We start from the raw sequence: 27,657 nt of genomic DNA, 5'->3' as shown, positions 1-27,657 counted from the left end.
GCGGAAGTTTAAGAGGAAATCGGCACTGGTGAGAAACGTGGGTTAACTTGTACATTTTTGGCTTTGTGTCCTCGTTTTGTTTTGTACACGGTTCATTACAACGGGCACCCCAGTGCTTCGAAACAATGTGAAGTGTTCCGTCTGAATTCAAAGGCTTTTCCCACAGCATCTACAAAGACAAATGCAGTGACAAGCTAACGTTAGCACGAAAAGCTAACTACTATCACAGAGTCAGGTCGGCACAGCTCAGTGCAGTGTGAACAGCAGATTAAAGTTAACCGTTCAAATTTGGATTTATTTAACTGCTGGCCATTGTCAAGCCAACTCGTCCCTGACAGATTGACAGTGCTGTGTTATCCAGTGTTACCTTAACGTTACGTACAGCAGTGCAGAAATGAGAATGTAGTGTTCTTAACTGCAAATTAGATGAATGGTGCAAGAGCCTTTCATGGTATAACCTACTTCTAAAATGTTAATGTCTTCAAAGCTGTTTATTTTGTCAGAATGTGAAGTGAAGGAGCAGCTGTCACGGATTTTTATTTATTAATTTTACTCACTTTTTCAGTGTGAATTGCAGCTTGGTCATAAAGCCACTAGGTGGCACACGAGATCGTGTAATGAGCCACCACAATGATAACATTGCCAGGCGCTTGACAGCATTATCAGTACACCTTGGTTAAGACATTGGAAATCGATTCCAATTCAATCGATAAGAAAGTAAATGGAATTGATAACGGTTTGCCTCCATAGAGTGCTCAGTCTGTCTGTCATACTGTGTGATTTGCAACATGCTTATGGACAAACGTCAGTTCTGAATGTGTTTATTTTAAATGTTAAAATAAAAGCTAAAGAAAGCCCACTCAGTAATCTTGCAGAATCATATTTGTAAAGGGAAATGACAAAAAACATACCATACCCAACCCTATCCTTTCAGCTTTGCCCTGTCAGCCATAAAAATGCATTATTTTGCTAAGCATACATTTGTATAGGAACACATAAGAGTATTGATGTTTTACTGTTGTCATTATTAGTTGTTATTATTAGTACATAACCCTCAGACTGTGCTCTTTTCAGCAATTACATTTACACCTCTGAACCTCCAGTTTTCTCTGCTGCTGAAGAAGCCAATCAATCATAGTTTCTCTCTCACCTCTTGTATGTGTTTTTTCTCACAGTGTGCACTTGAAAGATGGCTGTGTCTGGGAAACTGGCGTCTTTCCGCCTGCCTCCCCTGCCCACCATAGGCGAGGTGATAAAGCTGTACAACCTGCGAGCTGAGAAACAGCTGTCCCAGAACTTTCTGCTGGACATGAGGCTCATAGGTCAGTCAGCTTGCTCCCCTCTTTCTTTCTTTCTCTCTCTCTCTCTCTCTCTCTCTCTCTCTCTCTATCTGCAATGCACCAACACCTGCTAGCTACTGTACTTCGCTCCCGTGTCTACTCCGAGGACACAATGGTGCGTTCACATCCACTGCACTTGGCTGCACAGCTCCACATAGGCTTGTTCGTAGGCATCGAAACCGACAGGTTTTTCTGTATGGGCGAGGCTGAGTAGATCTCCTGCTAATGTGAACAGACCAAGTCAATTGTTTGCCGCCCATGCAGAGCTCGTGCCCTAATGTGATTATCAGTGATGCAGTGCAGGTCTGATCTGCTCTGGTGTCCTTGGACAAGGTGACTGTGTGTTAGATTAATCCATCCCAACTTCATCACACAGAGGCAGACGGGTATTGGAACATCACACGCTATTAATCTCAATTTTGATACCCGAGACACTGATGAAGACCTTCGATTGCAGAGTATGGTCTAATTTGTATGATGCATGAGTCCACCAAACTTCATATCTAATTCACAAACCGCGCGCAGCAATATTAGTGGAACGAGCTGTGTGAATTGAGCGCCGGTCATCCATCTTTTCAGACAAAATCGTGCGTCAGGCGGGCAGTTTGAGGGACGCCCACGTGTGCGAGGTGGGTCCCGGTCCCGGGGGCCTGACCCGCTCCATCCTGAACGCCGGGGCCGCCGACCTGCTGGTGGTGGAGAAGGACACACGCTTCATCCCTGGGCTAAAGGTACACCACCGGGCGGACACGCTGAGACTGGCTGCATGTGGCTGAACTAGCCTTGTAAATGCACCAGGGTCCAGAGGTCATGAGGTCATTCAGCTCCCGGGGCTGCATGAACCCAGTTAGGGTCTGTGTTGGACTTGAGAGTCCTTATGCAGCTGCAGACTGACTGATCTCATTGCATCTAGAGATGGCAGATACCTGTCAAAACAGAAACGATAGCCTGAAAGTTTGTAAATGACTTTGTCGTTTTCGTGAACACCTTTTCGTTTTGCTCCTTTAACGTCCGTCGTATCGCATCCGTCTCCGCAGCTGCTGTCCGAGGCAGCGCCGGGCAGGCTGAGGATCGTGCACGGTGACATACTCACCTACAGAACGGACCGGGGATTCCCGTCAAATGTCACCAAGCCGTGGGAGGAGGGTGAGAAAATACAATTTCACAAGCTGTTATGGAATACTACAGTGTGTGGTCAGAGTGTTAAAATAGTGAACCCGTGGAACAAAAGGGTGTGTGTGTGTGTGTGTGTGTGTGTGTGTGTGTGTGTGTGTGTGTGTGTCCACAGATCCACCAAACCTTCACATCATAGGGAATCTCCCGTTCAGCGTCTCGACTCCTCTCATCATCAAGTGGCTGGAGAACATGGCCGACAGAACAGGGCCCTTCGCCTTCGGACGCACCCGACTCACGCTCACTTTCCAGAAGGAGGTGGCAGAGGTGGGTGTGCTTCACTTTAGAATCAGAATCAGTTTTAATGTGGGCTCTTGCTTCACTTTTGCTCATGCATACATGATTCAACCTATCAGAATTGGTATTATGGCATTTCTTATGTGGCAGCATTTCTGTTCTGCGAATGGCTTCTTTTGTATCTTGCACAAATTTTGCATTTTATCTGCAGATATACATTTGTATCTGCAGGTTTTATTTTTTGTCTAAACAGGAATGCCTGGTTACATAAAGGCTGAATAAAATTTAAAACATGATACATCAAATTTCTATGTTTGAACAAAAGCTTGTACATCCTGAGTGCTAAAACTGGTAACGCATTACTTTATGATGCTCTTTATCCATGCAGTCACTACTGTATGAAAACACTGCAGTAGTGAATAGCTATTATTTATGACCAATTATTGATTTGTTGATCTATAATTAATCGTAACATGCAGCTGAAATACATAAAACCTGACTCAATTAAAACTTGATCATCTATTGCAGAGCTCCTCAGCTTCATAAACCCTTGTGATTGGCGAGGCCGCACAGTGTGTCCATTTTACAAATTTAAATGCATATTTTTTAAATCATTTAGGCCAGTAAAATCACTAAGAGCAGGATTTAATGCCAGCTGCTTTATTGTGTCTGGTGTTGACATCTAAACATTATTAGATTACAGTGAAATAGTCATTTTGCCTCAGCTCCTGCTCTGTCTTTAATATGTTTCCTCTGCCTCAAACTCTCTGAGGTCTCCCTGACATCTCTGGATGTGTCAGACATCAGGTCGGGATCCGCTGATTTAAAACAACATTATGTGACCTCAGCGACTAACCCAGTCTTACTGAACATGTATTATTTACTAAGTTGTTGTGGCTGTCCCCCCCCCCCGCCCATCCAGCGGCTGACGGCCAGCACCGGCAGCAGACAGAGGAGCCGTCTGTCCATCATGGCTCAGTACCTCTGCACGGTCCGCAGCTGCTTCACCATCCCCGGACGGGCCTTCGTCCCCAAACCTGAGGTAGGACGCTTCTTCTCACAAACACAGTGGATGGTAGTGTAGTCCAAATACCAGAAATCTGACTTCAATACCAATGTCAAGTTAAATATCTAGACATTTGATGCTACTCCAGTACCACAGTAAATGTAATTCCAGTAATTCCATATTTGGCACCAGTTTCGTCAACCAGTTTATGTGGACTGGGATCCAGTTCAGGACGTGGTGGACTGTTTGACGCTGTTGCCATGTTTTCAGCTGTTTTATTCCCTTGAATTTTGTGCTGACTGCTGCAGTCCACTGTCAAGAGCCAGACTGTAGCTCTGTCTATTTCAATTCTTCTTCTTCTAACTATTCAAATCCGCACGTATACGCCTTCTAGTAGTGATGCTGAAATAGGATTTCATCTTGCAGAGCACATTTGGCGAAAGTATTGAATGTTTATAAAATTCAATATTAAATTGAATCTCTTTTTGTAATGGTGGTGAAGTAGTATTTTGGCTATCATGGCAGCACGAGTGGATGAAAACACCCACACACGAACACAGTTCTACATACAAACTCAAATGCGTACACACACACCCACTACTATTGCACACTTCCTTCTCTAAGATAACAACGGGACCGTTCCTCACATCTAATGTCTCCTCCTCTGGTCCCATGTTTCCCGTCACGGCCCCTCATCATGTCTCCATCACTCATCCCTCCTCGCCCTCCCTGCTTCAAGGCTTCATTAAGACTGCGTTGAATCACTGTTGTCTCTGCGCTGTCTTTGGACCCTTTCTGGGTTGTAATGATGCCTGGTGGGTATTTGAGATGTGGCGCGATCACACTGCGCCCCGTAATGAGGGCCTGCTTCTCCTTTTGCTTCTCTTTTAGGCCCGGTTTCTTCCCCCTCTCTTTCAGCCCACGTGCGCGTGTCATCGGCGAAAGAAAGGCGTTCACTCTTACGTAACATGAAAGCGCCAGGGTTTTTTATTTTAAGGATTTTTAGTAGGACTAGGGGGGTCCATTAAAAAAATAAGAGTACTACCGCAAAATGTGAAATATCAGCGCTGGCTAACAGACAGCTCTGTCTAGATATATTTTGAGATGGGATCAGCACGCTTCTTTTGAAAGGCTCAGGAGCTCAGGACTCCTTTACATCCTTGTACAACTGAAACCATGTTTTTCTTTTCCTGAACTAAAGGATAGGCGTTAGGTTGATGTCAGAGACGGACTGAGGGTCCCTTGAAGATGTCGTGGCTCTTTAGGAGGCCCACTGTTGGTAAATATTTAATCCCCTATGTGAAGTAAGAGGCAGCAGAGTGAATGGGACCAGCGCTGATTGTTCATTCTCTTAGAAGAGATGGCTCCCAATGATTATTTCATCACATTCAGCCGCCTTTTATATAGTCTGCGGGTTTTTTTTCTCGTGAGTCTTATGTTTGTGTGTATGTCGAAATGTAGCCTAATGGATTTGAGCGTAGCTGCCTGTGTTTTACGTGTGCGCACATAGTGTGTGTGTGTGCGCATTTGCGTGCATGAGGTATGTGTAAACGTGAGTGTATTCACACTGCACGCGCATGCATGCACTTTAGATTAATCGGTGACCCGCGCATGCCAATGCAGCCCATCTTCCTCTACTAAATGTTTTAATGGGCTCTTGGGAGAATTGATATCATTAGGAGAGATGATGGTTGTTTGATGAGCAGGTCTCCTACTGCCGATGTCCTATAAAAGACCAGACAGCACATTATATATAGTATAGTATACAGTATATTAACGCTATCATGCTCTATGCATTGTGCATGCCCCTTTCTTACTTGTAAGTAATGTAGTATAATTCATAAAGTGCTCTCTGGCTCTGCGTAGTTTACTGGTACACACCAGAGTAATTACGCAGAATTGCATGAACAATAAAAATGTCTCGCCTGATTTAAGGGACAAAATCATAGGCTGGCAGGAGGGGGGTTGAAATTGTGATGCACAGGAATATACTCTTTAGTTATACCTAGAGCAATGGTTTTGTCTGTAAACTTGACCTACATTTTATCTAAAGGCATAAAGGGATATAGAAAATACTATTAGAGCTTCAAGCATATAAACTGTTATAGATACTGTGACACTGTACATTGCGTCTAGATTGCTCTGGTTAAAAAGCAGATTGGTGTTAATGGATGTTGTTCTCACAGCTAGGGTAAACAATGTATAACAGTAATAACAGCTTGATTCTCCCTATTATAGGCAGATTATTAATTGTAATAGGCGAGTAGCAGTGCCAAAGCTGTTCTCTTTAAACTCTCTGTCTCTGTCTCTCCTCTCTCGGTCTGTGTCTGTCACTGCACACTGCAGTGTGTGTGCTTTTCTTAGGCAGTGCCATATAGCCAACAAATCGGCTCAGTGTTCTAATTGTTGGTATTATCTTGTTCCCTCTGTAGCTTTGGGATCACTAATTGTCTTCTTAATGCACAGGGATTTGTCCAAATTGAATTACAATTGTCCTTTCTTTTTGTCTGCTCTTGGCGTGTCTTCGCCATGTCTGAACCTGAGGTTCTCTATTCTGCTGTGCTTTGTTTGTGTGTGTGTGTGTGTGTGTGTGTATGTATGTGAGTGAGTGACTCATGCCTATCCTGGAATTAGCAGGAACAGGTCAGCTCGAGCCTGTATTGATGAGTTAATATTTCTGTAATTATCCCAATCAACATTTCTGAGAAAATCTGTCAGCGGTTTGCCAGCGGCTTTAGATGCCTCCGCCCACACTACTAACTCCAGTTCTCACAGACCTTGGTAAACAAAATCAGAAGCAGCAGGTGCCATGCTACCCATGCAGCAATTAGTGGACTGACCCCCTTCACACCGAATTTAGAAAAAAGCTAGAAGTGGTTTAATATTATGCTATCAAACAAACAGCAAGCCACAAAGAGCCACAGAAAATGCAATGAAACCACTGGACCTTTACAAATAACCACGATGAGAAAATAGCAACAGTTAAAGGCGGGGGGAGGGGAAGTGCAGGTTGATTGGCTGGTGGATTTCAACCTATGGGAGTGGGCCAATTCTAGTTGACGGGGTAATGAGAAGGGAAATGTTGAATCCATTTTACATTAGCGGCTGCTGGTGCCCATATTGACGTGCTGTGAGCAGATAGGCCCTTATCCTGGCTGTTTAATCTGTCTGTCTTGTTCCTCTCGCCCCCGGACTGCACCTCTCTCTGTCACATTGAGTGACTGAGATTGTCCTTGAAGGTTTCTGTGAGCGGCGATTGGCTGCTTTGATGGTGTTCCCCCAGGCTCCGAGTGCCCTAGGTCTGTCCTGTCGCGGATCACACCAGCCTCCCTTCCCTTATTAGTCACACGCCTTCTGTTAATTCTCACATACACAGATTGAGTGATCTTTAAATTGCTTCCGCCGTTCACGGCTATACATATATATCTGAAAATATCTCTTATGGAAATAAATTGAGAATAGAAGCTGCCTATCTGCAGTGCTCATGGTCGCTATAGGCTACACTGTAGGGTAGGCTTTCTAATTTCTATTCTGGTCGAGGGGTCGAGGACTTTTAGAGTACCATCAAGAGGAGTCTGCGTCTCCAACATGGACATCCACTCATCCAGATCCATCTTCACTGCCTCTTTACATAGAAAATAGCTGATTTGCAAACAGTGAATAGTGTGTGTTGGCTTGCCCATCTCTCTTCCCCCGCCTCCCCGCCTCTCTGCTTCCTGGCAGAATGTGATTAAAATCAGCTTCTGTCCGTCACAGACAGGTCTATAAGTCGCTCAATAGACGCTCCATCACGAGCAGACCGCCGTCTCTCCCAGAGCTCCTAGAGGTCTCCGTGTTTTGCTTAGCTAGTGTGCAACTATGTTATTCATTAGAAATGATGAGGCAGAAATGGAGGAATGGAGATGGGGAAAGAGGGAGAGGAGTAGAGAGAATAGGAAAGAGATGGAATGGTAGAGGCTGAAAGAAACGGGGGGGGGGGGTGAGAGAAAGAAAATACGAGAGAGAAAAATAGAGAGTGGGAGTAGGGTGGTGGAGAGAGAGAAAATAAAAGATGGAGAGAACAGGAGACACTGGAACTGGAGTAAAACAGCAGTGAGAGAAAGAATGGAAGCAATTATTGTTGAGAAAAAGATGGGGAACGAGCGTAAGTGAATGGAAAGGCAGTGATATATGGGATTTGTGTGATATATGGAATGGAAGTAGAGCTGGAAAACAGTATGAATACAGCACAGCCTCCTCCACGCGAGCGGAGGGGTAAAGGAGCGCCCGAAGACAGATTCATGACAGAGATCGATCTGAAGGGAGAGTGAGGCGTACCTCCAGCAGATGGTTGTCTGGGCCAGTCGTCAGCCCTCTCTGAGTAATGGCTGCATCAGCCATCGCCCACCAACCGGCCGAGCCTCGGAGGAGGAGGGCCCTACAGATGTTTGCCTTGTACACAATCCTCTGCTGAGGACCACAGGCCAGATGAGCGGAGCCTAAATTAAATCTGTTAATGCTGCATTGCGCATCTATTACGGCTGGCGGTTGTCAGGGAGAGTTTGGACTTGCGCAGTGAAAATCCAGCAAATATATCAAAAAGTGATATTTTTTAGCTAGTGATTTTTCATGTCCTCTTGGTTTTGTTCACAGCTGAACTGGCTGCAGTTGTTTCCAATATCTAAGTAATTATTGCCTTCAAATTCAAGGGGCCATTTCAGAGCTGAATGTGACCCACCTTAGTCCACTATAAAGCAGTGGCAGGCACAATGATGGATACCTTCTCTGTGACCTGAGGTGGCCCAGCTCTCCCCGCAACAGTAACACTGAAAATCTATTCAGTGGGCCTGCGCTGCCGTCTCACCTCCTGCCACACACTCTACAGGCACACAATTCATCTAGGCCTATTCCTATCCCGTAAACGGGGTCAAGCATGGTATCAAGAGTATAGGGAAAGTTATTTCAATGACTCGTGCCGGCACGGTAAATGCCTGAAGGCTTGGTCTCAATACATCACAGACCCAAGGTAAAGAAAGCTAAAAATACCCTCCTCCCCCTCTTCCCTTAAACAAAATGCCGAGGTTGGCAGAGTTGGCTTATCAACATCTCTGGAGATCTATTGCTCCTCCTAACAAGAAGCGGTGCCGGGTTCGCTGAGAGTCAGCGTTCAGAGTTTAGCAAATTCAGCGCTGTTTAGTGAGCATGCCAAGAAAATATGCAGGTATTTTGAAAACTAATGCTAAAACCCTGGCCAGATCCCAAGAAAAGAAGGTCGGCTTCAAATGGGTAAATCGCTAGCAGTGCCATGATACACCGAGATGAAATGAAGTCTGTGAAAATCAGCCTGCTGTCACAACGGCGAGAGGGATCAATCCATAAGCTATTAATTTGAAGGGTTTGTTTTGATGGCTCTAATTTCATACACTGTGATTTCATGACTTCATTGCAGGCTTTTTAGTTGGGGCTGAAGTTGTAGATTGGATTTAGCAGTTGTGTTGATGAGTATTTGTATTGCTCATAGTTGTAAAAACGAGAGAAAGTATGGGCTACAAGATTATGTTGCACTAGCAGTATTTCGAAAACATAATTATGCTAACATGATTGTTTTTGCTAATGATAATTATTTCCTTAATTGATTACGGCATTGGAGCATATGTGAAATTATGCTGTGGACAGTTCTATTTTAGCTTTTTGTTGTGCTGCTATGCTCTCACTAACACTCTGTGTCCCTCTAGTTAGATCAAAGTGAGATCAAAACACCGCTAACAATACTCTAATGGCTCATTTGCAGCTTTAGAGAAGGTTGGCAAAAAAACTGATCAATGTCCACACTATAGCGTTTAGCCTCCCTCACCTCCAGCCTACTGAATCATCCCAGCATCCCCCAGTGCTTGAAGCTGAAATATTAAAGGGCCTCCTTTGAACTGTCAGAGTGTATTGTTTTCTTACAAGCCGCCCTTTTGTCATCTCCGTAGCCTATACTGCCTCTCTCAGCAGTTTACAGCCCAGCCAAGGTCATTGCTATTATTCCCCAGCCTTGCATGAGCGCTGGGACCAGGGGAGAGAGAGGCTCCGACAAAGGAAGGTCGTTCTCACCCAGCGTTGATGACCGCATTATATCTCCAATATGAACCTTCATGAGGATGATGCCTGTCCAAAACAAAGAGCCTCGCATTAAGTACGGTCGTTGACATACTGGAGCGATTTGGGCGGCTGCTGTGTTTTCAGCATCATGCTAATGGGGTTTTGATGACCGATGGCGTGAGAGTTCCTCAGCCTGGTCTACGATCTGTCTTGCTCTTTGTGCCTGGGAGCATGACTGGTGGAGTGGATTAACGCTCTTATGCATCACCTCATTGTCTTCCACATCCACCGTATCTGTCATGCCCGTTCTTTCTCTGCGGTTGATCTTTGGAAACGCTAGATTCTAGAGTCAACTACAGGTCAGTGAAATGACCTGTGAGTTTGGGAAATTCAAAGAAAGGCTACGCCGTGGGCCTAAAGCACGATTAACCCCTGCCTGGAATTGACAAGGTTAAAAAGCTCTCACCTCCCTTCATCTAAGCCCACATTCCAGATCTGTCACAGCAGCAACTCAGGGTGAAAGCCTTTGATGGAAAATGTAGGTTAAATACACAGAGGAGCGGATCTTATTAGCGTTTCCCCATGAGAGGAGTAGTTATTTGATCTCCACTCTTGTTGCATAACCAAGAGGAGCGGGAGAACGAGAGAGAGCCTTGAATAATCCATGTTTGTTTCAGGAAAGCACATTCTCACTCAGTCGTTGTAGACTAGGCTCCAATCAACTGTAATGAGAGCCCAGATTCTCTTGGAGAGTAACTATTTAATAAGCGCTCCATCTGCAGTCTATAGGCTACATGACACAGATATTAATCTTGAGGAACATACTGTATGCTACACTGCCTGTTTTGGAACAAGCTCTGCTTAAAAATGAAGACGTCTTCATGCAGCATTATCGAAGTCTGGAGTGAAAGCAGAATTTGTTGTGGCCTTAGCATTGAATATGTAATTTCTGTCTGTCTTGGCAATCCCCTTGTTTATGTTAGGCTGATTTGGAGCCAGAAAAGCTTGTTTTGACGCAGGCTAGATGAAGCTCCACTGCAGGATGGGATGTTGCAGAATTTACTCTCCTCTCCCCAATGGACTGTGTCTGCTGTAAATCTGTTTACCTGTGTGTTGTTTGTTAATTTTATTGATTCTTGTTAGTGATAAATTGCAGTTGCCACCTGTTTGACCCTCTGGCCCCCCCTGCACATCCTCTTTAACATGTATTTTCTTTCCTTTGTTCAACATTAATTATTTTTTAAAAGTGTTAAACTAAACTAGGCAAATAGAGTTCTCCAGCTGTTGCTTTCCAGTCCTGTATAATTGCATGTGTTCAGCAACTAGCCTACACATGTTGTCATTATGCTCATCACAACTGAGACCCTCCCCATTCCCTTAAACTCTCAAGAGGGCTGTTACTATTTCACTCATGCATTTCCTTATGCTTACATCTCAATAAGGAATGGCTGGAACAGGCTGGGTACGGTATTAAAGAGAGAAGTCCCTTTTCAAAACCCATTTGCACATTGTCGGTAATGTTTTATGGATACACATTTTAGTTGGAGTGAAACCACTCTCTCTATTTTCCTGGATGCTGCGTCGACTGTAGAGGCTCTATGGTAACACTAGGAACAGCCTGCCTGCCTACACTCAGCACAGCCTGTACCGTCCAAAAATCTGTACATTTGGCAGGGAGATGAGTGCCATCCCCTACTGATCACACACACACACACACACACACACACACACACACACACACACACACACACACACACACAAACAGACTACATAGGCATGTTGCTTCCACAAAATAGTTTTATTGGTAAAAAATATAACTACTTGCACAAGCACACTGAGACAATGGTACCAGAACTTGTGAACTGTTCATTATCATAAATATGCTCTGGCAAAGTAAGAAGTGCTAAAGCATCCACAAAAATAAGCTGCAATTATCAAAATGATAATTCTTGTCTTGGTTTATGCAGGAGAGCTGTAGCTCTTTACACATTTAGGGCCTAGTCACTTAGTTTGCACTCTGGCCATTTATAAGCTAATGAAATGGTGTGCTGATGATCAAGCTGCACAGCCACAGAAAAGAGAAATCTCCAGCTCCTATTTGCCTGCTGAATCCTATCAGACAGAAATGGTTCTTTTTTTTTCCCAATTGCGTGCCAATTGTGTTATGTACATTTGTACTGGTCCATGGAGCTTGGAATGCTCAGTCACTTGAAACAAACCGCTGTTAAACCATGTAACACGAGCAAAGGTGCATTTGAGTAGTCTTCTTATAAAGAAGATATGGTATGAACATGGTATCTTATATTGAACAATGTGAGGGAATTCTGATCCCTCAGTAAAAACAAGGTACGAGATCTTAGTAGCCTAGATACTTGTGTACAGTAGTCAGCAGACCTACACTGAACAGGAAATCCCAAAACAAATACATTTCTTTTTTAAATTTAGAAAATCCCCTACTCAAGTTTTCCCCAATGAAACACACATGGGCCTAAATGCCTAGTGGAGTGATTGTGTGCTTTGGGAAATAAGGAATAATGAGGATTGAAAATAACCCTCGAAAGCTGCGTCGGACTGTACACAAGCATCTAGTTGACTTGAGACTTAGTCTGGCAGAACAAATCACAAATCCATAAAACATCTGCTAATGTATAATTCATTTACAAACAACGCAATAAAAAAATAAACAGAAAGAACTCCAGGCAGTATTAAAACTTGTCATCATGAAACGATTTGGCACATTCTCGAAACACGTAACGTGTCGGTATTGGTTGACGACATGACACATTCTTGACTTTGTTTATTGCATTGGTTATGGTGCCTGGGCAGTGAGTTATTGTCAGGAGGCCAGTTCTGTTGGCGATAGTCTGTGCTGGGCATGATGGGTAGTCGGGGTGGGGTAGAAACCTGGCCCTAGAGGGCTGCCAGGGCCAGCAGTGGAGCCCGCAGAGATGCCCCCAGCGTGCCGGCAGCAGCCTGCAGGTGGCGAGCTGGGCTTAGCCATCTGCTCTCCCCCAAGAAACTGCATGTTTATGAGAGAGAAGGAGAGAGAATGCACAGCTCTATACATCACTGCCAGGGCCTGTCACTGGCGCAGCCATTTCTGGACGGAAACAACATACCTCCCGCCCCCTCTTCCCTCAGAGAAGAGTAGACACACTCAGGAACATGACTGTGTGAAAGCGTAACAGTACTACTGACATATGAGTAGGTGGGAGTTGTGTGTGTGTGTGTGTGTGTGTGTGGTGGGGGGGGCATGCTTTCAACATGCATCAATGTTCTCTTGTCAGCGATCAGATCCATGTGACGTGGCGAGAGAAAGCAGGAGAGAGAGGGAGCGAGTGAAAGAAAAAAGAGACTGACAGGTAGGGAAAGAGGAACGGTGGCATAGTCAAGTGGCTGCAACTTAAGACGGCGAGACCTTCTGCAGGTGCAGACCAGTAGCATATGCGCACTGCTGACGCACTTGGAAAACAAGTCACATATGGAGAATGACTCAAACCTTTTTTAGCTGCCTGCCACACAGCTACCCAGTCGACCATGACTCAAGAACCTTTTCTCTCTCTGCCTCTGTTTGTCTACCTCTCTCTGTCATTGCACCATTACACATCTTTTAATTCCTATGAGACTAGATGCATGTCACAGACACCATAGCAGTGGACACCAAGAGAGAGCATTTCCTAAAACCTCTGTCCATGTAACAGAGGGATGTTGCCTCATGTCACTGGCTAATAAAAGGGATTAGTGAAAGTAGCCCCGCGTGAGCAGAGGCTCTGCGGAAAGCTTATGGACCCATGGAGAGAAAGAGAGATGGCCCCCTAAACAACCTCAGAATCACTCGCTGACACACACAGACCCCCAGACAAGAAAGATATTTGGGTGCTGGATTCCGTTTCCATGGCACTGAGGAGGTGGATGGTGAGAGAAAAGCACATGCAAAAAACCAGCGTGTCTTAGGGTTTAGTATGTACTTGAGCATCTGTGTGAGAGTGCATGGGTGTGCTGGTGTTTGTGCCAGTGTTTGTGGAGGTGGCTGTGCTGTCTGTATACTGCTGTCTGTGTGTGTGTGTGTGTGTGTGTGTGTGTGTGTGTGTGTGTGTGCGCCCCTGTGGGTGTAATCTGTATGCAAGTGTGTCTGTGGGCTTCAGCGTGTATGTGGAATGGGTAGCTGTTACTTAGGGAAGACAGGTTGTTTTTGTTTGGATGGAAATGGGAAAGCAACATATCAGAGTCCACTCTGCTGAGGGATTGAAGCTCTATCAATTTCTCTCCGTCTCTCTCATATTTCCACCTGCAGGGAGAGAAGCAGGCATCTGTTTGTCTGCATTTCTGTCTCATCTCCAGCCCAGCAGCCCACATCCACTCCTCCTGACAGTCCTCTTTGAACAGTTTCAGCAGGGTAATGTTTCTACAGCTTTTCAGGCACAGGCATTGTGTGGCTATGTCTCAGTCTTCTACCAGGCATTCCGCTGTATTAATACACAGACAGGCTCCACACAGCATGCGTTAGAGGCAAAATATCAACATCATTCTAGTAGCTAACAAAAATATGACCATTTATTTCAATCAGTTCCACCTAGCATTCTAGTGGATGAGCATACGAAAAACTACAATGGCTTGCTATGAAAGGGCTTCCACCTACTGCTGCCTCTTTGAGGCATCATATTGCCGACTTTGCCGAATGGGAGGGTACCAAACGATTGTAAATAGCAGCTAAATGATTGCTTTTTTTTCTTTCAATTCAAACCTTTGGCGAGGGAAAAAAATCTACACGGAAGGCTTCCTTAACTGCTTAATCCATTCCCCAGGGAAGTCTTCTGTGATTTACTGATGAAGGATATCTGCATTTGTTTAGCGGCTTCCTCCGATTCTGCAGCGCCTTATCCTGGCGCCTTACACATTCACACTCTGTCTGTTCCAAGGCGCTGCTTAGGGAATACCTCCACTGCTTGTGCTTGCAGAACAGAAAAAAAGAGAGGAGCAAGATACAAGAGAGGGAAAAACGGATTCAAAGTCATTGCCCTCCTCTCTCCTTTTTTTCTCCACCTCCATCTGGAGCAGAGCCTGGTGTATAGTATAAGCCGTGATGGTTTCCCCCCAGGCTCATCTCCCTTTAGCCGTGGCGCGTGCAGCGCTGCTTTATTACACATAGTCCTGCAGGCTGTAGCCGGTCTTATTGTCTAATGGGGAGAGGGAGCAGTACTGGTGCTGGAGCTCCTGCTGCTGTTGCTGGAGCAGCTGTTGCTGCTGCTGCTGGAGCAGCAGTTTGTCAGGGGGGGGCAGCAGGACCAGGTCCTGGGGGCCGTGTCTCTTCCCCGAGCAGGACATACAGAAGATGGACCCCCCCACGAAGAGGAAGCCTGCCGAAACAAAGGCCACGTACACGGCACCCCCAGGCTCAAACTTATTGCTCTCGGGCACACTGGAGTCCAGGAAGTTGGTGATGACCTCGTTGGTAAACCATGAAGCGGGCACCAGGCACAGGAAGCCGGCAGCGACAAAACAGCCGCCGCTGGCAATTGCGGCGTGCCTTTTGGAGCGGCGTCCGCCCCCCCAGCGGGTGCACTTGAGTCCCAGGGAGGCAAGGCAGAGGCCCATGGCGGCCAGTACGCAGCACAGGACCATGGTGGTGCGGGCAGTCTGCAGGTAGGCAGGTAGCGACAGCACCGAGTACTTCAGCGTGCAGCTGAACATGCCGGTGCTGTACCATGTGCAGTCCATCCACAGCCCCTGCATCTGGGAGATGGCTGTGATGATGTTGGAGCCCACATCTGCGCTCACCTTCCAGTTGGGCAGCAGAGTGGCCACCATGGCACCCATGATGCCCAGCAGTGCCAGGACAAAGCCAAAGATTTGCATGCCCGTGGACGCCATCCTCCTTTTCAAGTCGACGCTGCTGCCGTAGCCCCTCTCCTCGTCGGGCAGCATTCACCCAGCGCCAGCCAGGCGCCTCGACCTCTCTGCCCAGCCGCCTCGCTCCCCTCCCCTGGTAGTACACCAGCTGCCAGTCAAATCCCCAGCTCCTCAACTCTACAGCTGCGGCTCCACTGGACTGGAGGAGAGAGACAGAAATGAGAAATTGAATTGAGTCTGTCTGCTCGCTCTCCCTCTTCCTTTCTCCCTTCACTCAACCCCACACAAGCACAGACTTTTCTTGCTGGGAACAAAGGATTGTGTGAAGCCCGAGCGATAAGAGCTGTCTCTGGCTAACTATTGGTAAGCAAAACACTGGACTTGTGCATGTGTGCATTTTCTATGTGCTGCCTCCCTCTTCCCCGTACCGGCGCCCCATAGAGCTGTTATTGGAGAGGGAGAAATGAGTTTGTGGTATTTGCAATGCTCAATAGCTATGTGGACTTAAAGCTGCAGTGCCCTCACCCCACTCATAAAAGGTTATTCTACCACTTTCTTCAATGCTGTATACCCAATAAACTGAGCCTATCAATTTAACATAGTTTTACATTCAGCATTATCGTCAATTAAATAATCAGATATATTTTCGCCAATCGCCAGAATAAAACTTTGTGATTGTACAGTTCTTTCTATTAATATTTCCTCGGACTTCACAGCCAATTCGTCGTTTTTCATCCGTTGCCGCTCTGAATAAGCGAACGACTAAGCTCAATCAATTTGTTTATTGTTGTTTATGTTGCAATTGGGAGAAAAAAAGCGATGTTGAAATAATCCCTTACCCCGGCTGGTGCAGAGCTGGCGGTGACGCGTCACGTTGTTCGCAGTGATTCCTGTAAACACACACAGACACACACTGAAAAGACCGTACGATGGTGAGGGGGCGAGGAGGATTCAGCCCGGACCGCGGATCCATTCAAGCCATCCATTTCCTTAGCAACAGTGTATGAGAGGACATCCCAGCTCTATGGACCACACATGCTCGGCCGGAGCCTGTGAGAAATAGCCGTAGCTCTCTCCTCTGTCTTTCTCTCTGTGCTGGAGAATAGAGTCTCTACGTCAGAGCCACAAGTTCACTACGGCAAATAAAAAACCCACCGCCTCAGTCTGGCAGTCTGCCTGTCAGTCGGTGCTGCTCACGACTGCTCCCGTACTACCGCCGTCTCCTTGTTTCATGTCAACAACCAGTCTTTCGACTCGTTACTCAAAAAGTAATTAATTACTCGTTTTTCGTTAAGGTAATGAGCTCCGTGTTAACTCTGCTTAATACTCTCTGGGAGCAGTAATTCGTTACAGTAATGGTCGCGCGCCTTTTCGTTACACCCCCACATAATTGACGGTTGGTGTCCTCTCTCTTACCTTCAAAAAATAAGGGCTAATTCTCCTGTGAGTCATCGAAGAACCCAAATAATGTGGATGTGCGGCGATTAATCCTGTCATCCTTTTGCTCGATAAAGTCAAAAACGTAGGCTACTTCCACACGGAGAAAATACTTTACTGCCATTTCTCATATTTAAGCTAGTTCAGTGTGAGTAAAACGAATAATTTTGACAAAAACGAATCGGGTGTTGGGGGTGGGATATACATCTTAGTTTAATTCAACTTCTGGGTTGATAACGAAAGTTAACGACTTGTGTTTTGATTGGTTAACTAACTGAAATTGAAATAGAAATTCTTACACCACTCCTTACTGGAAAAAGTCATGACAGTACTGCAAACGATTATAAATTGAAAAGTTGTGCTAAAAACAGCAAATTTCTGCTGTGCTGTCCTTGCAGGCAGAGCATAGTAAACGAAGTCTAGCTAATTATTGCTGGAAATAATTTCACGTGTGCAGTATTAACATGTCAATACAGGTCGTTATTACATTTATCTAAAGCATGAATTTTAGTGAAAAAGACAGGATAATACTTGAAAAATGCAGCTGAACATAATTTTTGACCTATATAAACATGGACATTTTGCAGCAAAGATGTGCTGTCAGTTAGTAGCCTTGTTTGTGCATTTAGCAAAACAGCCACAACATGGACAACCAGAGAGCTTAATTGAGTCGCTCGGTAGTTCTGTTGAAAACTAAGCTGCATTTATATATGATTTACTCTCACAATTAAGTTGGCTACTGAGCGAGACTTTCTTGTTTTTGTCTTTACTCACTTTTTTCTGGGCAGAAAAATCCAAAAACTCTTCTAGCAGTGTACTGTAAATTGAGAAACAAAACTATAATGGAGTCCATCCCATTTCTGTGTTGAGCTCTTCTGTAACCATAATAGGGTACTGCTGCTGTCAAAAGATATGAAGCTGCCAAGATGGAAAATCTAGATAACATTTCCAAACATAGCCTCACTACACAACTGGGAAGGGTAATCTAATCAAGATGGAAGAAAAAAAAAAGCTGTTATCATTATGACCAGATTAGCTGGTGAGACGTCTGTCCTCTGAAGGTGTCTCTGTTGTTTATGTGATGGTCCAGAGGGCAGAGGAGCATGTGTACCCCACCATGCCAAAAACTGACCCTCCCTGGGGCACCGTCTTCATCAGGCATCAGTCAACAGGAGGCTAAACTCACAGCTGCTCCCCCCCCCTCTTCCTCTCCCCTCTGTAGAGGACATGGAGCAGGGGGAGGGAGTGGCTAGGACGGCCTTGATTCATGAATGACAAAGAGGACAAAATGAGTGGGGGGAAAAAAAAAATCAGATGCGACTACTAGACGCGATACCCTTGAAAACGCAGATGTGTGTTACCATAATTTTGCTGCATGGGCAAATCAAAAAACAGCCAGCCTCAGGGAAATTATTTTGCCAACCCCCCACCTACAATATAATGACCAGGCATTGGCCGTAGTGATGTGTGGCCATTACATGTGGATAGGTTGGTGGTGATTGATTTGTTTAGCTATTGATCTGTTTGTTTAATATGGCCCAGTGCTCTCTCCATCCCCCATTGTTTCTCCTATACACAACCCCTAAGAGACCCTTTCTTAACATGAGATCCGGCCGGCATAGAGACGGTGGTTTTACCTGGGGTTCGGTGGTAGTGCCGACCTTCAACACTACATTCTCAGGCTCCCTTGTGGGATCCCACTGCAGCAGGAGGAGAAATTTTCCACTTTTCTGCAGACACACACTACAGTACGGCGTCGGCGCGTGTGACTTGTCTCCTCGTAACCGATGAGATCCTAAGTGCTGATGCTGGTGTTGTTCTGTGGGGAATAAAATAAATAAATAAATAGATTGTAGAGGAAAGGGACGAAGGGGGGAAAAAAGGTAGGGGCAGAGAAGAGCAAAGCGCAGTTAACATGTACCCGGTGAGTGCAGATGTGTGACGCTGTGATGTGTGAAGACATGGCAGGCTATTATAAGCATGGGCCCCTTTATTTTATCACCTCACAGCCGAGCGCTCTACCCTTTCCGCAGCGTAGCTCCGAGGCACAGCCGGACCCAGCCACTCTCCCTTTTGCCCACATGGGGGGGTTTTATTGTTCAATTTGCATTTTCCTCTTTTATGTCCTCCTCTGTGCGTAATTGGTTTTTGTGCTCATCATCTTGCAAAGGTGGTTTATTCACAGTCGAGGTGCGACGTGTCGTGTGATAACGGCGATATCGCTGTCAATGCAGCCTTGTTGTGTTGCGGGGGCCCATGTCCATTTTCACCATGCATAATATGTGTAAACCTGTCAGAGGCACAACACTTGTGACATGTTGTGAAATCACTGGCATTGGCTTGATTTAAGGGTCTCTTATGTTTCCCCCATTAAGACTGAGTCTTGAGTGTACAAACATGGCGTAGCATTTATGAGCTTTTAAATATCCTATCAAAACAGTGACCTGACTCCCTGCCATTTCCCACATTGTCCTCATTTGCTATTCATCGTGCTTGGTCATTCCAAGTTTTTGGGCAGAGTTTGAGACTTTTCGTTGCAAAACGTCTCTAAGGAGCTGAACACATCAAAGACACAGGCTACAGTCTTGGTTTGCCTGTGTGTGCGCCCAGGGCGATTCTAAGAGCATGGGAAGTACGCTGGGCTGCCTGCACAGGACGCCAAAGCCCTCCCTCCCCAACCCCTCCAGCAACAGCAGCCCAGTAGATTCAGTGGCATCGACTGCTGCCTTCTCCTCTCCGAGAGCCTGTCTCCCTCCACTGATGTAATGGAGGTTGTCTTGTCAAGGTATTGTCATGATTAATGCAGCTCTTCCCCCTTTGGTGTGGGATCTTAGTGGGCTTTTCTCTCTTGCATTCCCCGGCTGTATATAGCCGCTTCCATCCCCCTGCTCCCTCTCAGAACCTGGCGTTATGTAAGAGCAAGTGTTGGTTGTTCAGGTGGTACAGTGGCTGCTGCCCCGGGGCCCTGCCATCTCATCTTGGTTACGCTTAGAGGGACATGACAAATTACTGCTCACACACCATTGGGCAAGGACTCAAAGAAAGAGTTGTCGGAGGTGGAAATGGGCAAGGAGAGCTGGAGAACCACGGGGCAAAACTGGGGTAATAGAGTTCCCTGCTGAGCTTTGGGAAGGTCAAACACATGAAATATGGTAATGCACAAGTGTATTAATATGGATGTGCGAGTATTCTGCTCAAGTGGGTCAGAATAGGTCTTGAGCTGCGGACAAAAGTAGACGTGTGACTTTTAGATAGAGATCTGTTATGTTTTACCCTTTTCAAATGCCCTGCAAGGGGAATCTGCAGCATAAAGCCTACATTTTAAATGCAAATGCAAGGTGTGAGTGTTGGTTTATTAGATTGCTTAGCATACCATATAAGTATGCAAGAGGAGAAGCAGGTTCAAAGTCTATGTAAATGTTTGAAGTCTTTGTTTTAAAAACCTAACACCAAATTAGCTGGATTGAGAGTGAGGGAGATAGGAATTTTTATGAGCTTGAGTATAGATCCTTATGTAATGAGCCAATTTGGAGGCTGAATTCATGTAGAAATCATTAGGGGTTATGATTTGCTTGTTTCTCCCTCTTAAATAGCACGGTTTGCCTGAGCCTGCAAAACCTAATTACATTCAGACCATCTCCAATCTCTGTCTGCTTTGTAGGATCTGTCCTGCCACCCATATAGAGAGAGAGGCATGAGGGATGGGAGTCAGAGTGAGGGGGAGATATTAAGGTTGTCAGATAAGGGTCAATAAGTCAGTCTGCTGCCCCAGTTCAGGATCTCCCAGCAGATGCAAAGTATTTGAGGGGGCTGGAGGAGGAGGAGGGGGAGTGAAGGCATGCTCACAGCACCTGAGTGGAGGGCCCGGGTGGCGGCGCGTGATTTAAGATGGAGGTTCCTTGCATGTTGAGGTTATCAGGGGAAGGATTAATGGCAGGGAGCGGGATATATTACAGCGGTGCTACCTAGTGAAGCCGTGTAGCAAGGCCGTCCATAAATCATAGCAGCAAAGTGACTTGGACAGGCTGACGGCTGAAATGCTGCTGCCTGTATAGTCCCAATATCGACTTTTCCCCATGCTCCTCTCTTAAATCATGAAGTACGGAATATAAATGGCCTAATTATTCCAGCAGAGAGCGAAATTAAAGGCATTCCTTTTTATTGCTTCTTCCTAACAGATGGTGGTCTGATCTTGCATCACCAACGCACTGATAGAAGCATACAGCATCCAGATATGAGATCCTGACCGACATCCCTATGTGTTGATGTGACAGGTGGAGGAATTGATTCTCATAATACAAGCCTCTGTTCCAAACCATGATTCTCTCGCGCCTCTCAACACTCATGATGACACCTGCCATGGCCCATGGTTACCCTTTGCATTTCAAATGTATCATCTGAATGTAATGGGGTTAGCGCATTAATATTAGGCCTACCTAGGAGAATCCAAGGCCCTTACTGATTCTACAAATAAACCATGAAGTCACCTTAGAGTCTGTGTTCAGCATGACACAAATTTGCATTAGACTCGACTTTACTTAACAGCTGTGCATGCACCTATAGCATAAATTCATAACTTCCTTCATTCTTCCGTATCAAAACATCTCTTTTTGAACCTAACCCGTGGGTTTGAAGCTCTCTGTACCATTATAGCACGTAGGCTAGAGGGGCTGTTGAGACAAACAGCCTCGACCGGCGTTGTCCCGCGACACGCCACTGCGGCAGGAAAAGCGAGGCAGCAGCCAGGCATCTCTGGGCGACACAGGGAGCTATAGATCTGATAAGAGATAACGCTGCGGTTTACAAGCGCTGCCGAACGGCCGCCACGGTCTTGTGTGCGGGAGAGAGAATCTAAACAGCTCATTAGAGATCCTTTGCGCGTCCTTGGACCACTTTAGTTTTCCTCCCCCAATTATCTGCGCCAGCCCCTAGCCCAGGAAAACAAAAGGCAGCTGTGAATGAGTGTGAGTCACACAATCCAGAAATACAAGCTTCAAGGATGCGCTGAGGAGCTCCTCAGGGCATGTTGTCTCAACAGGAGGGCTGTTGTGCTAAATTAAATGCCCTTTCATTCTACCTGTATGTGTGTTTGTGCCAGTAAGATAACAGAGCATGCATGCGTGTTTGTTTGTGTGTTTGCATGTTTGTCCTGCCTCCATATTTTTAAGTGAACATTTAACATCCCCTCTTCTTTGCCCTCTCCTCCATTTACATACCTGCATATGTGTGTTACATCTGCCTTCTCTGCCCAGCTTGTACATCCTTAAGCAAAATACATTCCATTCCACTTCCAGATCTCAATTTCTCCTCCATGTGGATAGACAAGCGAGCCACCACCGAACACCACTGACGTCGCTCCCCGGAGCCCCCTTGTCAGTCACTCCAGTCAACCAGTCAGTGAGTGGTCCCTCTCAGAGCTGTTTCACCAGGGAAATAAGGCTATTACCAACTATGGACAGACGGGCGACTCTGCTCTGCTGCCCAACGTCTGGCCGTGCCATTGGTCCACACACAGTAGAGTATCTCCCCGCTGATTGCGCTGTAGCCCCTCAGCTGAAAAGTGCAGAACTGAAAGCCGTCATGTGAGACACCCTCCAAGTCCTATATAAGAGAAAGATGATGCTTCTTTTTTTTCTTTTTGTTTTACCCTCAAGTGCTGCACGTTCGCAGATCCAGAGGAAGCAGAAAGGGTCGTCTATTAATGCGTCGCGGGTCTCTTGATCCCGTTGCGGCCTTCAGACAAAACGAGCAGAGTGGATGGTCCTTTACAGGAGAACAAGCAATCGAGTGCGGGGCGACGGAGAGAGCGCGTGAATGTATATGTGCTTGAGAGTTAGGGAGAGAGGGATCTGAGAGAGAGGGAGAGAGAGAGAGAGGGATCTGAGAGAGAGAGGGCTAGGCTCTGCTGAGTCTGGCACGATTACTTCAACAGTTTGTCATATCGGCTTAGGGCTGACAGAGGAGGGATCGGGAGGCGGCAGCTAGTGAGGAACTGGAGCCAAGACTCCCACCGCCACCACCACCACCACCACCAGCCCTCCTTACCCCAGTGAGGGCTAGTCCTGCTAAGTTGACCCTCCAAAGACTCCACTCCTTGCATCCACTTTATAAATCCCTACTTCCAAACATACCCAGTGAACTGAACATTTGTTTTCTCTCAGAGGGAAGTGGGTATAAGAGAATCGATAATAAACTTTGACACAGCACCTGCGTCCCCCGAGTCCACCGCCAAGCAGGACATCAGCATCGCTTGATCTATATGCTTCATCGGTCCCCCCCCCCCCCCCCCCCCCCCCCAGTGGAAACAGTAGAGCAGGAGGGACGAAGACGTGGGGAGGAAGAGAAGAATGCCTGAGTGAGTCAGACTCATAGGTATTAACAACCTTGGTGGTGATCCAGCGACAGGAAGAGAGACAAGAAAGAAAGAGAGAGAGGCTCAGTTTCTATGGTCCATCGCACAGGTGTTACTGTGGCAACCGGAACTGGCTCGCCAGCCAGCCACGCTGCGTCATCTTGTTTTCTGCTTTTCCTCTTTTTCTTTTTATCCCAGGCTGTTTCTCCCTCTTTTTCTCTCTCTTCTCTTTGTCCATCTTCGCTCTCCTTTTGCCAGGCTGCCTTTCTCCCCCAGCATTTTTCTCCACACCTCTCATTCTCCCTTTATTCTCCTTTCTCCCCACGCACAGCTACTCCCCCCTACCGCTTTGTTTTTTGGGGGGGGTTTTCATCCCCATGAGTACATTCTCTACAATCTAGTTTTAAGGTCTGTGCTAACCCCCTGCCGCTTGTATTTCCTCTTGCTGTGTGTGTGTGTGTGTGTGTAGGTGGACGTGGGAGTTGTTCACTTCACCCCTCTGGTTCAGCCGCAGATCCAGCAGCCCTTCAAGCTGGTGGAGAAAGTCGTCAGGAACATTTTCCAGTTCCGCAGGAAGTACTGCCGTAAAGGAATTGAGTAAGCACTATTTCACTACTCCCTCTTCCTCTCCCTCTCGCTCCCTCTCACCCTCTCTCTGTCTCCCTCTCTTTTAATTTTGTGTCACTCTCATCTTCCATTCTCTCTTTTCCATTTTCCTTTATTCTCTGTGGTCTGACAGTGTCTTCATCTCATCATTAATTAGAATGTTTTAGCTGTGCTTTTCTGTCTCTCTACCACTCTCACACACACACACACACACTCACAAATGAACACAACTTTAAAGGCTTCCAGTAACCAAAGTCTGAACATCCGAGCGTCCTCTCAGCTCTTGTTCAGAACCACTAACAACAAACGCCCCCACACGCATGTGCGCGCTGCCCATCGCCCCCGTGCCTGTTAGGAAGTGTACGTAGGCCCAGAAAACAAAGGAACACTGGCTGCGCGAAAGAGAGCAGCAATTATGAGTCATTGAGGTGGCATAGGAAGACGAGGCAGCAGCATAACTTATGTAACTGCAGCAGGTTGGCAGCGGCAGCGCCAGATTGGAGAGGAGGCACCAGCGCCGAAGCGCCCAGAAAGCATCTGTACCGCAGAGTGTGAGGGGGCTAGGCATGGACTGTTGCACACTGACTCGCAGTGAAAGCCCACACAAGGGCATCTTCGGTTTGGAAGGTCTTTAGACATAAATGCCCCCCTGTACTTGAATATGCTGGAGGGCCGTGAAGGGTGAAAGACAAAAAAAAACTAAAAAATTGAAGCTGGAAATTATTCCTCTTATGTTTGAGTTGGTGTCTGTGTAACTTTTTTTTCCTTGTATCAGTTTGCATCCCATGTCTGTGTAGCATGGCAGTGAAACATTAACAATTCATGAGTGATTCCAGCTCATTGTGTGATTTCAATTAACTTCACAGATTTGAAATAGTTGCTGAGGGATCATTTCTTGCTGTTTGAATTTTATAATGCCATTAAACTTGCATGATCATTACGATATCAAAGCAACCTGAGTGTTGCAACACTGATTATCTCGCTCTCGTCTTTTATTCCCTCCCCAGAATGCTGTTCCCCGAGGCGCGTCGTCTCGAGCTGGCAGGGGTGATGATGCGCGAGGCGGACGTGGACCCCACCCTGCGCCCTACAGAGCTCACCATCCCCCACATCAGGGCGTTAGCGGACGCCTACGCCTACCTCTGCGCCCGAGATCCCGGTCTCTTCACCTACGAGTTCAGAGAGGAGCTGAGGCTGAAGCACCTCGGCAGGCGAATGGGCGAGCCGATGGGTGCGTTTATTGACACGGCAGCAGGCGCGCCGCCACCGAGCCCACAGCAACCCTGCTGAAAAACACAGCACAGAAGTGGAGAGAAACCCACTAATGGCCTCTGTTCATGCAGAGAGACAACGGACTGCTCTTAGCCTTGATATTTCCACCTGGCATAAGCATGCATTTTTAAAGCCTTTTTCTCTGCGCCCAAGAGGCAATAGGTAACTCGGTACACGCTGAATCCCGGGACAGTGACGAGAACCACAGTGGAAATAAACGGGACGGGTGGGTTGGGATAGTAGCTGGGTTGGAACAGCTCCAGGACTTCGTTCCAGGCTGGGACATCTCAAAGTAAAGCGAGAACAGTTGGAGTCGAGCCTGCCTAGTGGTTTGAGAAGAATGAAGAAAGCATGTTAGTTACCAGCTGGAGCTCTTTAAGTGTGAGGCGCATAATGCTTGGCTGCGTCCTCTCTCCCGATGTCCCGATTCTTACCTCAGATCCCACTCACATAACACCTTGTCCTGTGGGACCTGAAAAAGAAGTCCAATTGTGTTTTCAGGGCGATTTAGAGAATGGGAACAAGATGGCAGTACCATATCCAGGCCATTTTTTCCCCTCTGCTATGTATTGCCTATTCACGTGGGAGACGGAGATGAAAGGCAGGAGGAAAGTGGCAGGAATTTGTCAGCTCAAGAAAGACTCCTATAGTATCAGACTCTATTGTTGATGCCTCTATTAAAATAGAAATTGCTGGCCATCTTGTTTTGCATGCTTTGTGTTTGATGTTAGCTTTGTGAGTTTGCCTACTGCATGTTCATCTGAACTCTTAAGTAACACCAAAATTAACTTTTACTGGTCCAGTTCTGGTCAAATCTGTTTTTTGTATCTGCAAAATAATTTATGGGTATTCATCACATACACATTTTAATTACATTTATTTTGCAGAATATAATATATATTACACATGTTAAGTAAATCTGCCCTCGCTGTTTTTATTTGAGATTTTTATCTTATCTTATGGATTAAACCATTGTTACATGTTTCATATATTATTCCTCTTTGAATGCGAGAGCAGATTATCACCACCAGAATGAAGCAGGGCTGCTGCCTGCCAGTGTGGCAGATGGCACACTGAGATCGACTTGCCAAAGGGAAAATTAACTCACTTTCGGTGCATGGTGGGTGTTAATCTCCAACCACAATCAGTATTTCATCAGAGCTACATATGCCACGGCAGACAGGTGTGCAGGACTACCGCTTTGCCAGCTGTGATGCTGTGTGCGCTGCCAGAACGTCCAGTGACCCAGAGGAAACCCGGTGGTTTGGTGTTACAGGATTAATGGCAGCTTGTTGTGGTGGACTACTGCTCTTACAACCGTGATGCTAAGATGTGTCCAGATTCACCAAAAGGGAAGACTGTGGTCGGCCAGGGATGACTGAAGGACATTTCCAGAACTAGACTCACCCTTCCAACAAGACCATTGTCAGACAAGAGACAACGTGTTGGGCAATAGGCAGCTTGAGTCCAGGGAAATGCCCCTCAACCCACAGAACCTGGACACGTCTCAGCATCACGGTTGTCACACCATTAGACCGCCACAACTGTCTGTCATCACGTGGAAGTCTGATTAATCACACTAGATCTGAACCAATCACAGTTGTGTTCCTCAAGTCAGTTGACAACTGGAAAAAAACAATTGCCATCCGGCCCTCATGACAGATTTACTCCAAGTGATTTGTCACAGATTCTCATATGCAATGACGAGACAGCTTACTCTATCAAGATTGCCTGTCAAGGTATATCTGGACGCTTCAGCATCACACTTGGCAGACCAGTAGCCCTCCACACCTGTTTACCATCAGATGAAATAGTCCTGTGTGGCTTGATCTGTGATGTTGCTAGTTGAAAAGTACAGTATATTGGGGTCATTACATTATCATAACATTCTCCATTTAGCACAGTGGAGCGCGTCAAGATGAATTGTGGGGGTGTCAGGAGGCCCCAAGAGTTTCTGTTCAAAGGAATGGGATTGCATTGACAAAATGTCAATATTTAAATGAATCTCATGATGAACAAATGTTTTCAGTGTCAGAATCAAAAGGAGAACATGGTAGGGCTTTCCTTGTGAGACTCCCCACTGAGAATTACTCAGCACATGGAAAAATGTACCAACATTTGGCGCTTGGCGGGTGTTTAATTTCAAACGTGTGTGTGCTCATAAAATCCCAGCAATGCGGTAAGGCTTCCTCTGCGTTTCTCTTCGTGTAACCGTGTCCCACTTCTGTCAGATAATTATGCATTGTATTGAGGATATACTTTTGGTTCCAAGACCCAAGATATAGCATTGTGCACTACTTATGACAGCTAATCAACGACTG

General features: G+C 46.2%; 2 protein-coding genes across 4 annotated transcripts; one reads left to right on the top strand and one right to left on the bottom strand.

Moving 5' to 3' along the window:
- tfb1m (transcription factor B1, mitochondrial) lies at positions 1 to 27,657 on the top strand. 3 transcript variants are annotated; one of them, XM_071905823.2, is made up of 8 exons: positions 1 to 28; positions 1,176 to 1,322; positions 1,920 to 2,071; positions 2,378 to 2,486; positions 2,629 to 2,780; positions 3,673 to 3,792; positions 23,928 to 24,055; positions 25,072 to 27,657. In XM_071905823.2, exons 2-8 carry the CDS (start codon positions 1,190 to 1,192, stop codon positions 25,352 to 25,354), a joined length of 1,077 nt encoding a protein of 358 aa, XP_071761924.1. In that variant the 5' UTR covers positions 1 to 28; positions 1,176 to 1,189; the 3' UTR covers positions 25,355 to 27,657. The 3 variants fall into 3 exon arrangements, with proteins under 3 accessions (XP_071761924.1, XP_071761923.1, XP_078145803.1); XM_071905822.2 differs by having other exon boundaries at positions 4 to 37; XM_078289677.1 differs by lacking the exon at positions 1 to 28 and having other exon boundaries at positions 1,144 to 1,322.
- LOC139916820 (claudin-20) lies at positions 14,959 to 15,693 on the bottom strand. Its single transcript, XM_071905825.2, has one exon. The coding sequence runs from the start codon at positions 15,688 to 15,690 to the stop codon at positions 14,959 to 14,961; it is 732 nt and encodes a 243-aa protein (XP_071761926.1). The 5' UTR covers positions 15,691 to 15,693.

This window comes from Centroberyx gerrardi, chromosome 17 (genome assembly GCF_048128805.1).
Source record: "Centroberyx gerrardi isolate f3 chromosome 17, fCenGer3.hap1.cur.20231027, whole genome shotgun sequence".
NCBI classification, from domain to species: domain Eukaryota; kingdom Metazoa; phylum Chordata; class Actinopteri; order Beryciformes; family Berycidae; genus Centroberyx; species Centroberyx gerrardi.
The sequence above is the reverse complement of the archived record's forward strand: the minus strand, read 5'-3'. Positions and strand labels throughout refer to the sequence as shown.

What these genes read in the sequence shown, in the direction of transcription:
- tfb1m (XM_071905823.2), top strand. Translation starts at nt 1,190, where the DNA reads ATGGCTGTGTCTGGGAAACTGGCGTCTTTCCGCCTGCCTCCCCTGCCC. An exon ending in CACCAAGCCGTGGGAGGAGG is followed by an intron (nt 2,487 to 2,628) that starts GTGAGAAAATAC and finishes GTGTGTCCACAG; the next exon opens with ATCCACCAAACCTTCACATC. An exon ending in TACTGCCGTAAAGGAATTGA is followed by an intron (nt 24,056 to 25,071) that starts GTAAGCACTATT and finishes TTCCCTCCCCAG; the next exon opens with AATGCTGTTCCCCGAGGCGC.
- LOC139916820 (XM_071905825.2), bottom strand. Translation starts at nt 15,690, where the DNA reads ATGGCGTCCACGGGCATGCAAATCTTTGGCTTTGTCCTGGCACTGCTG.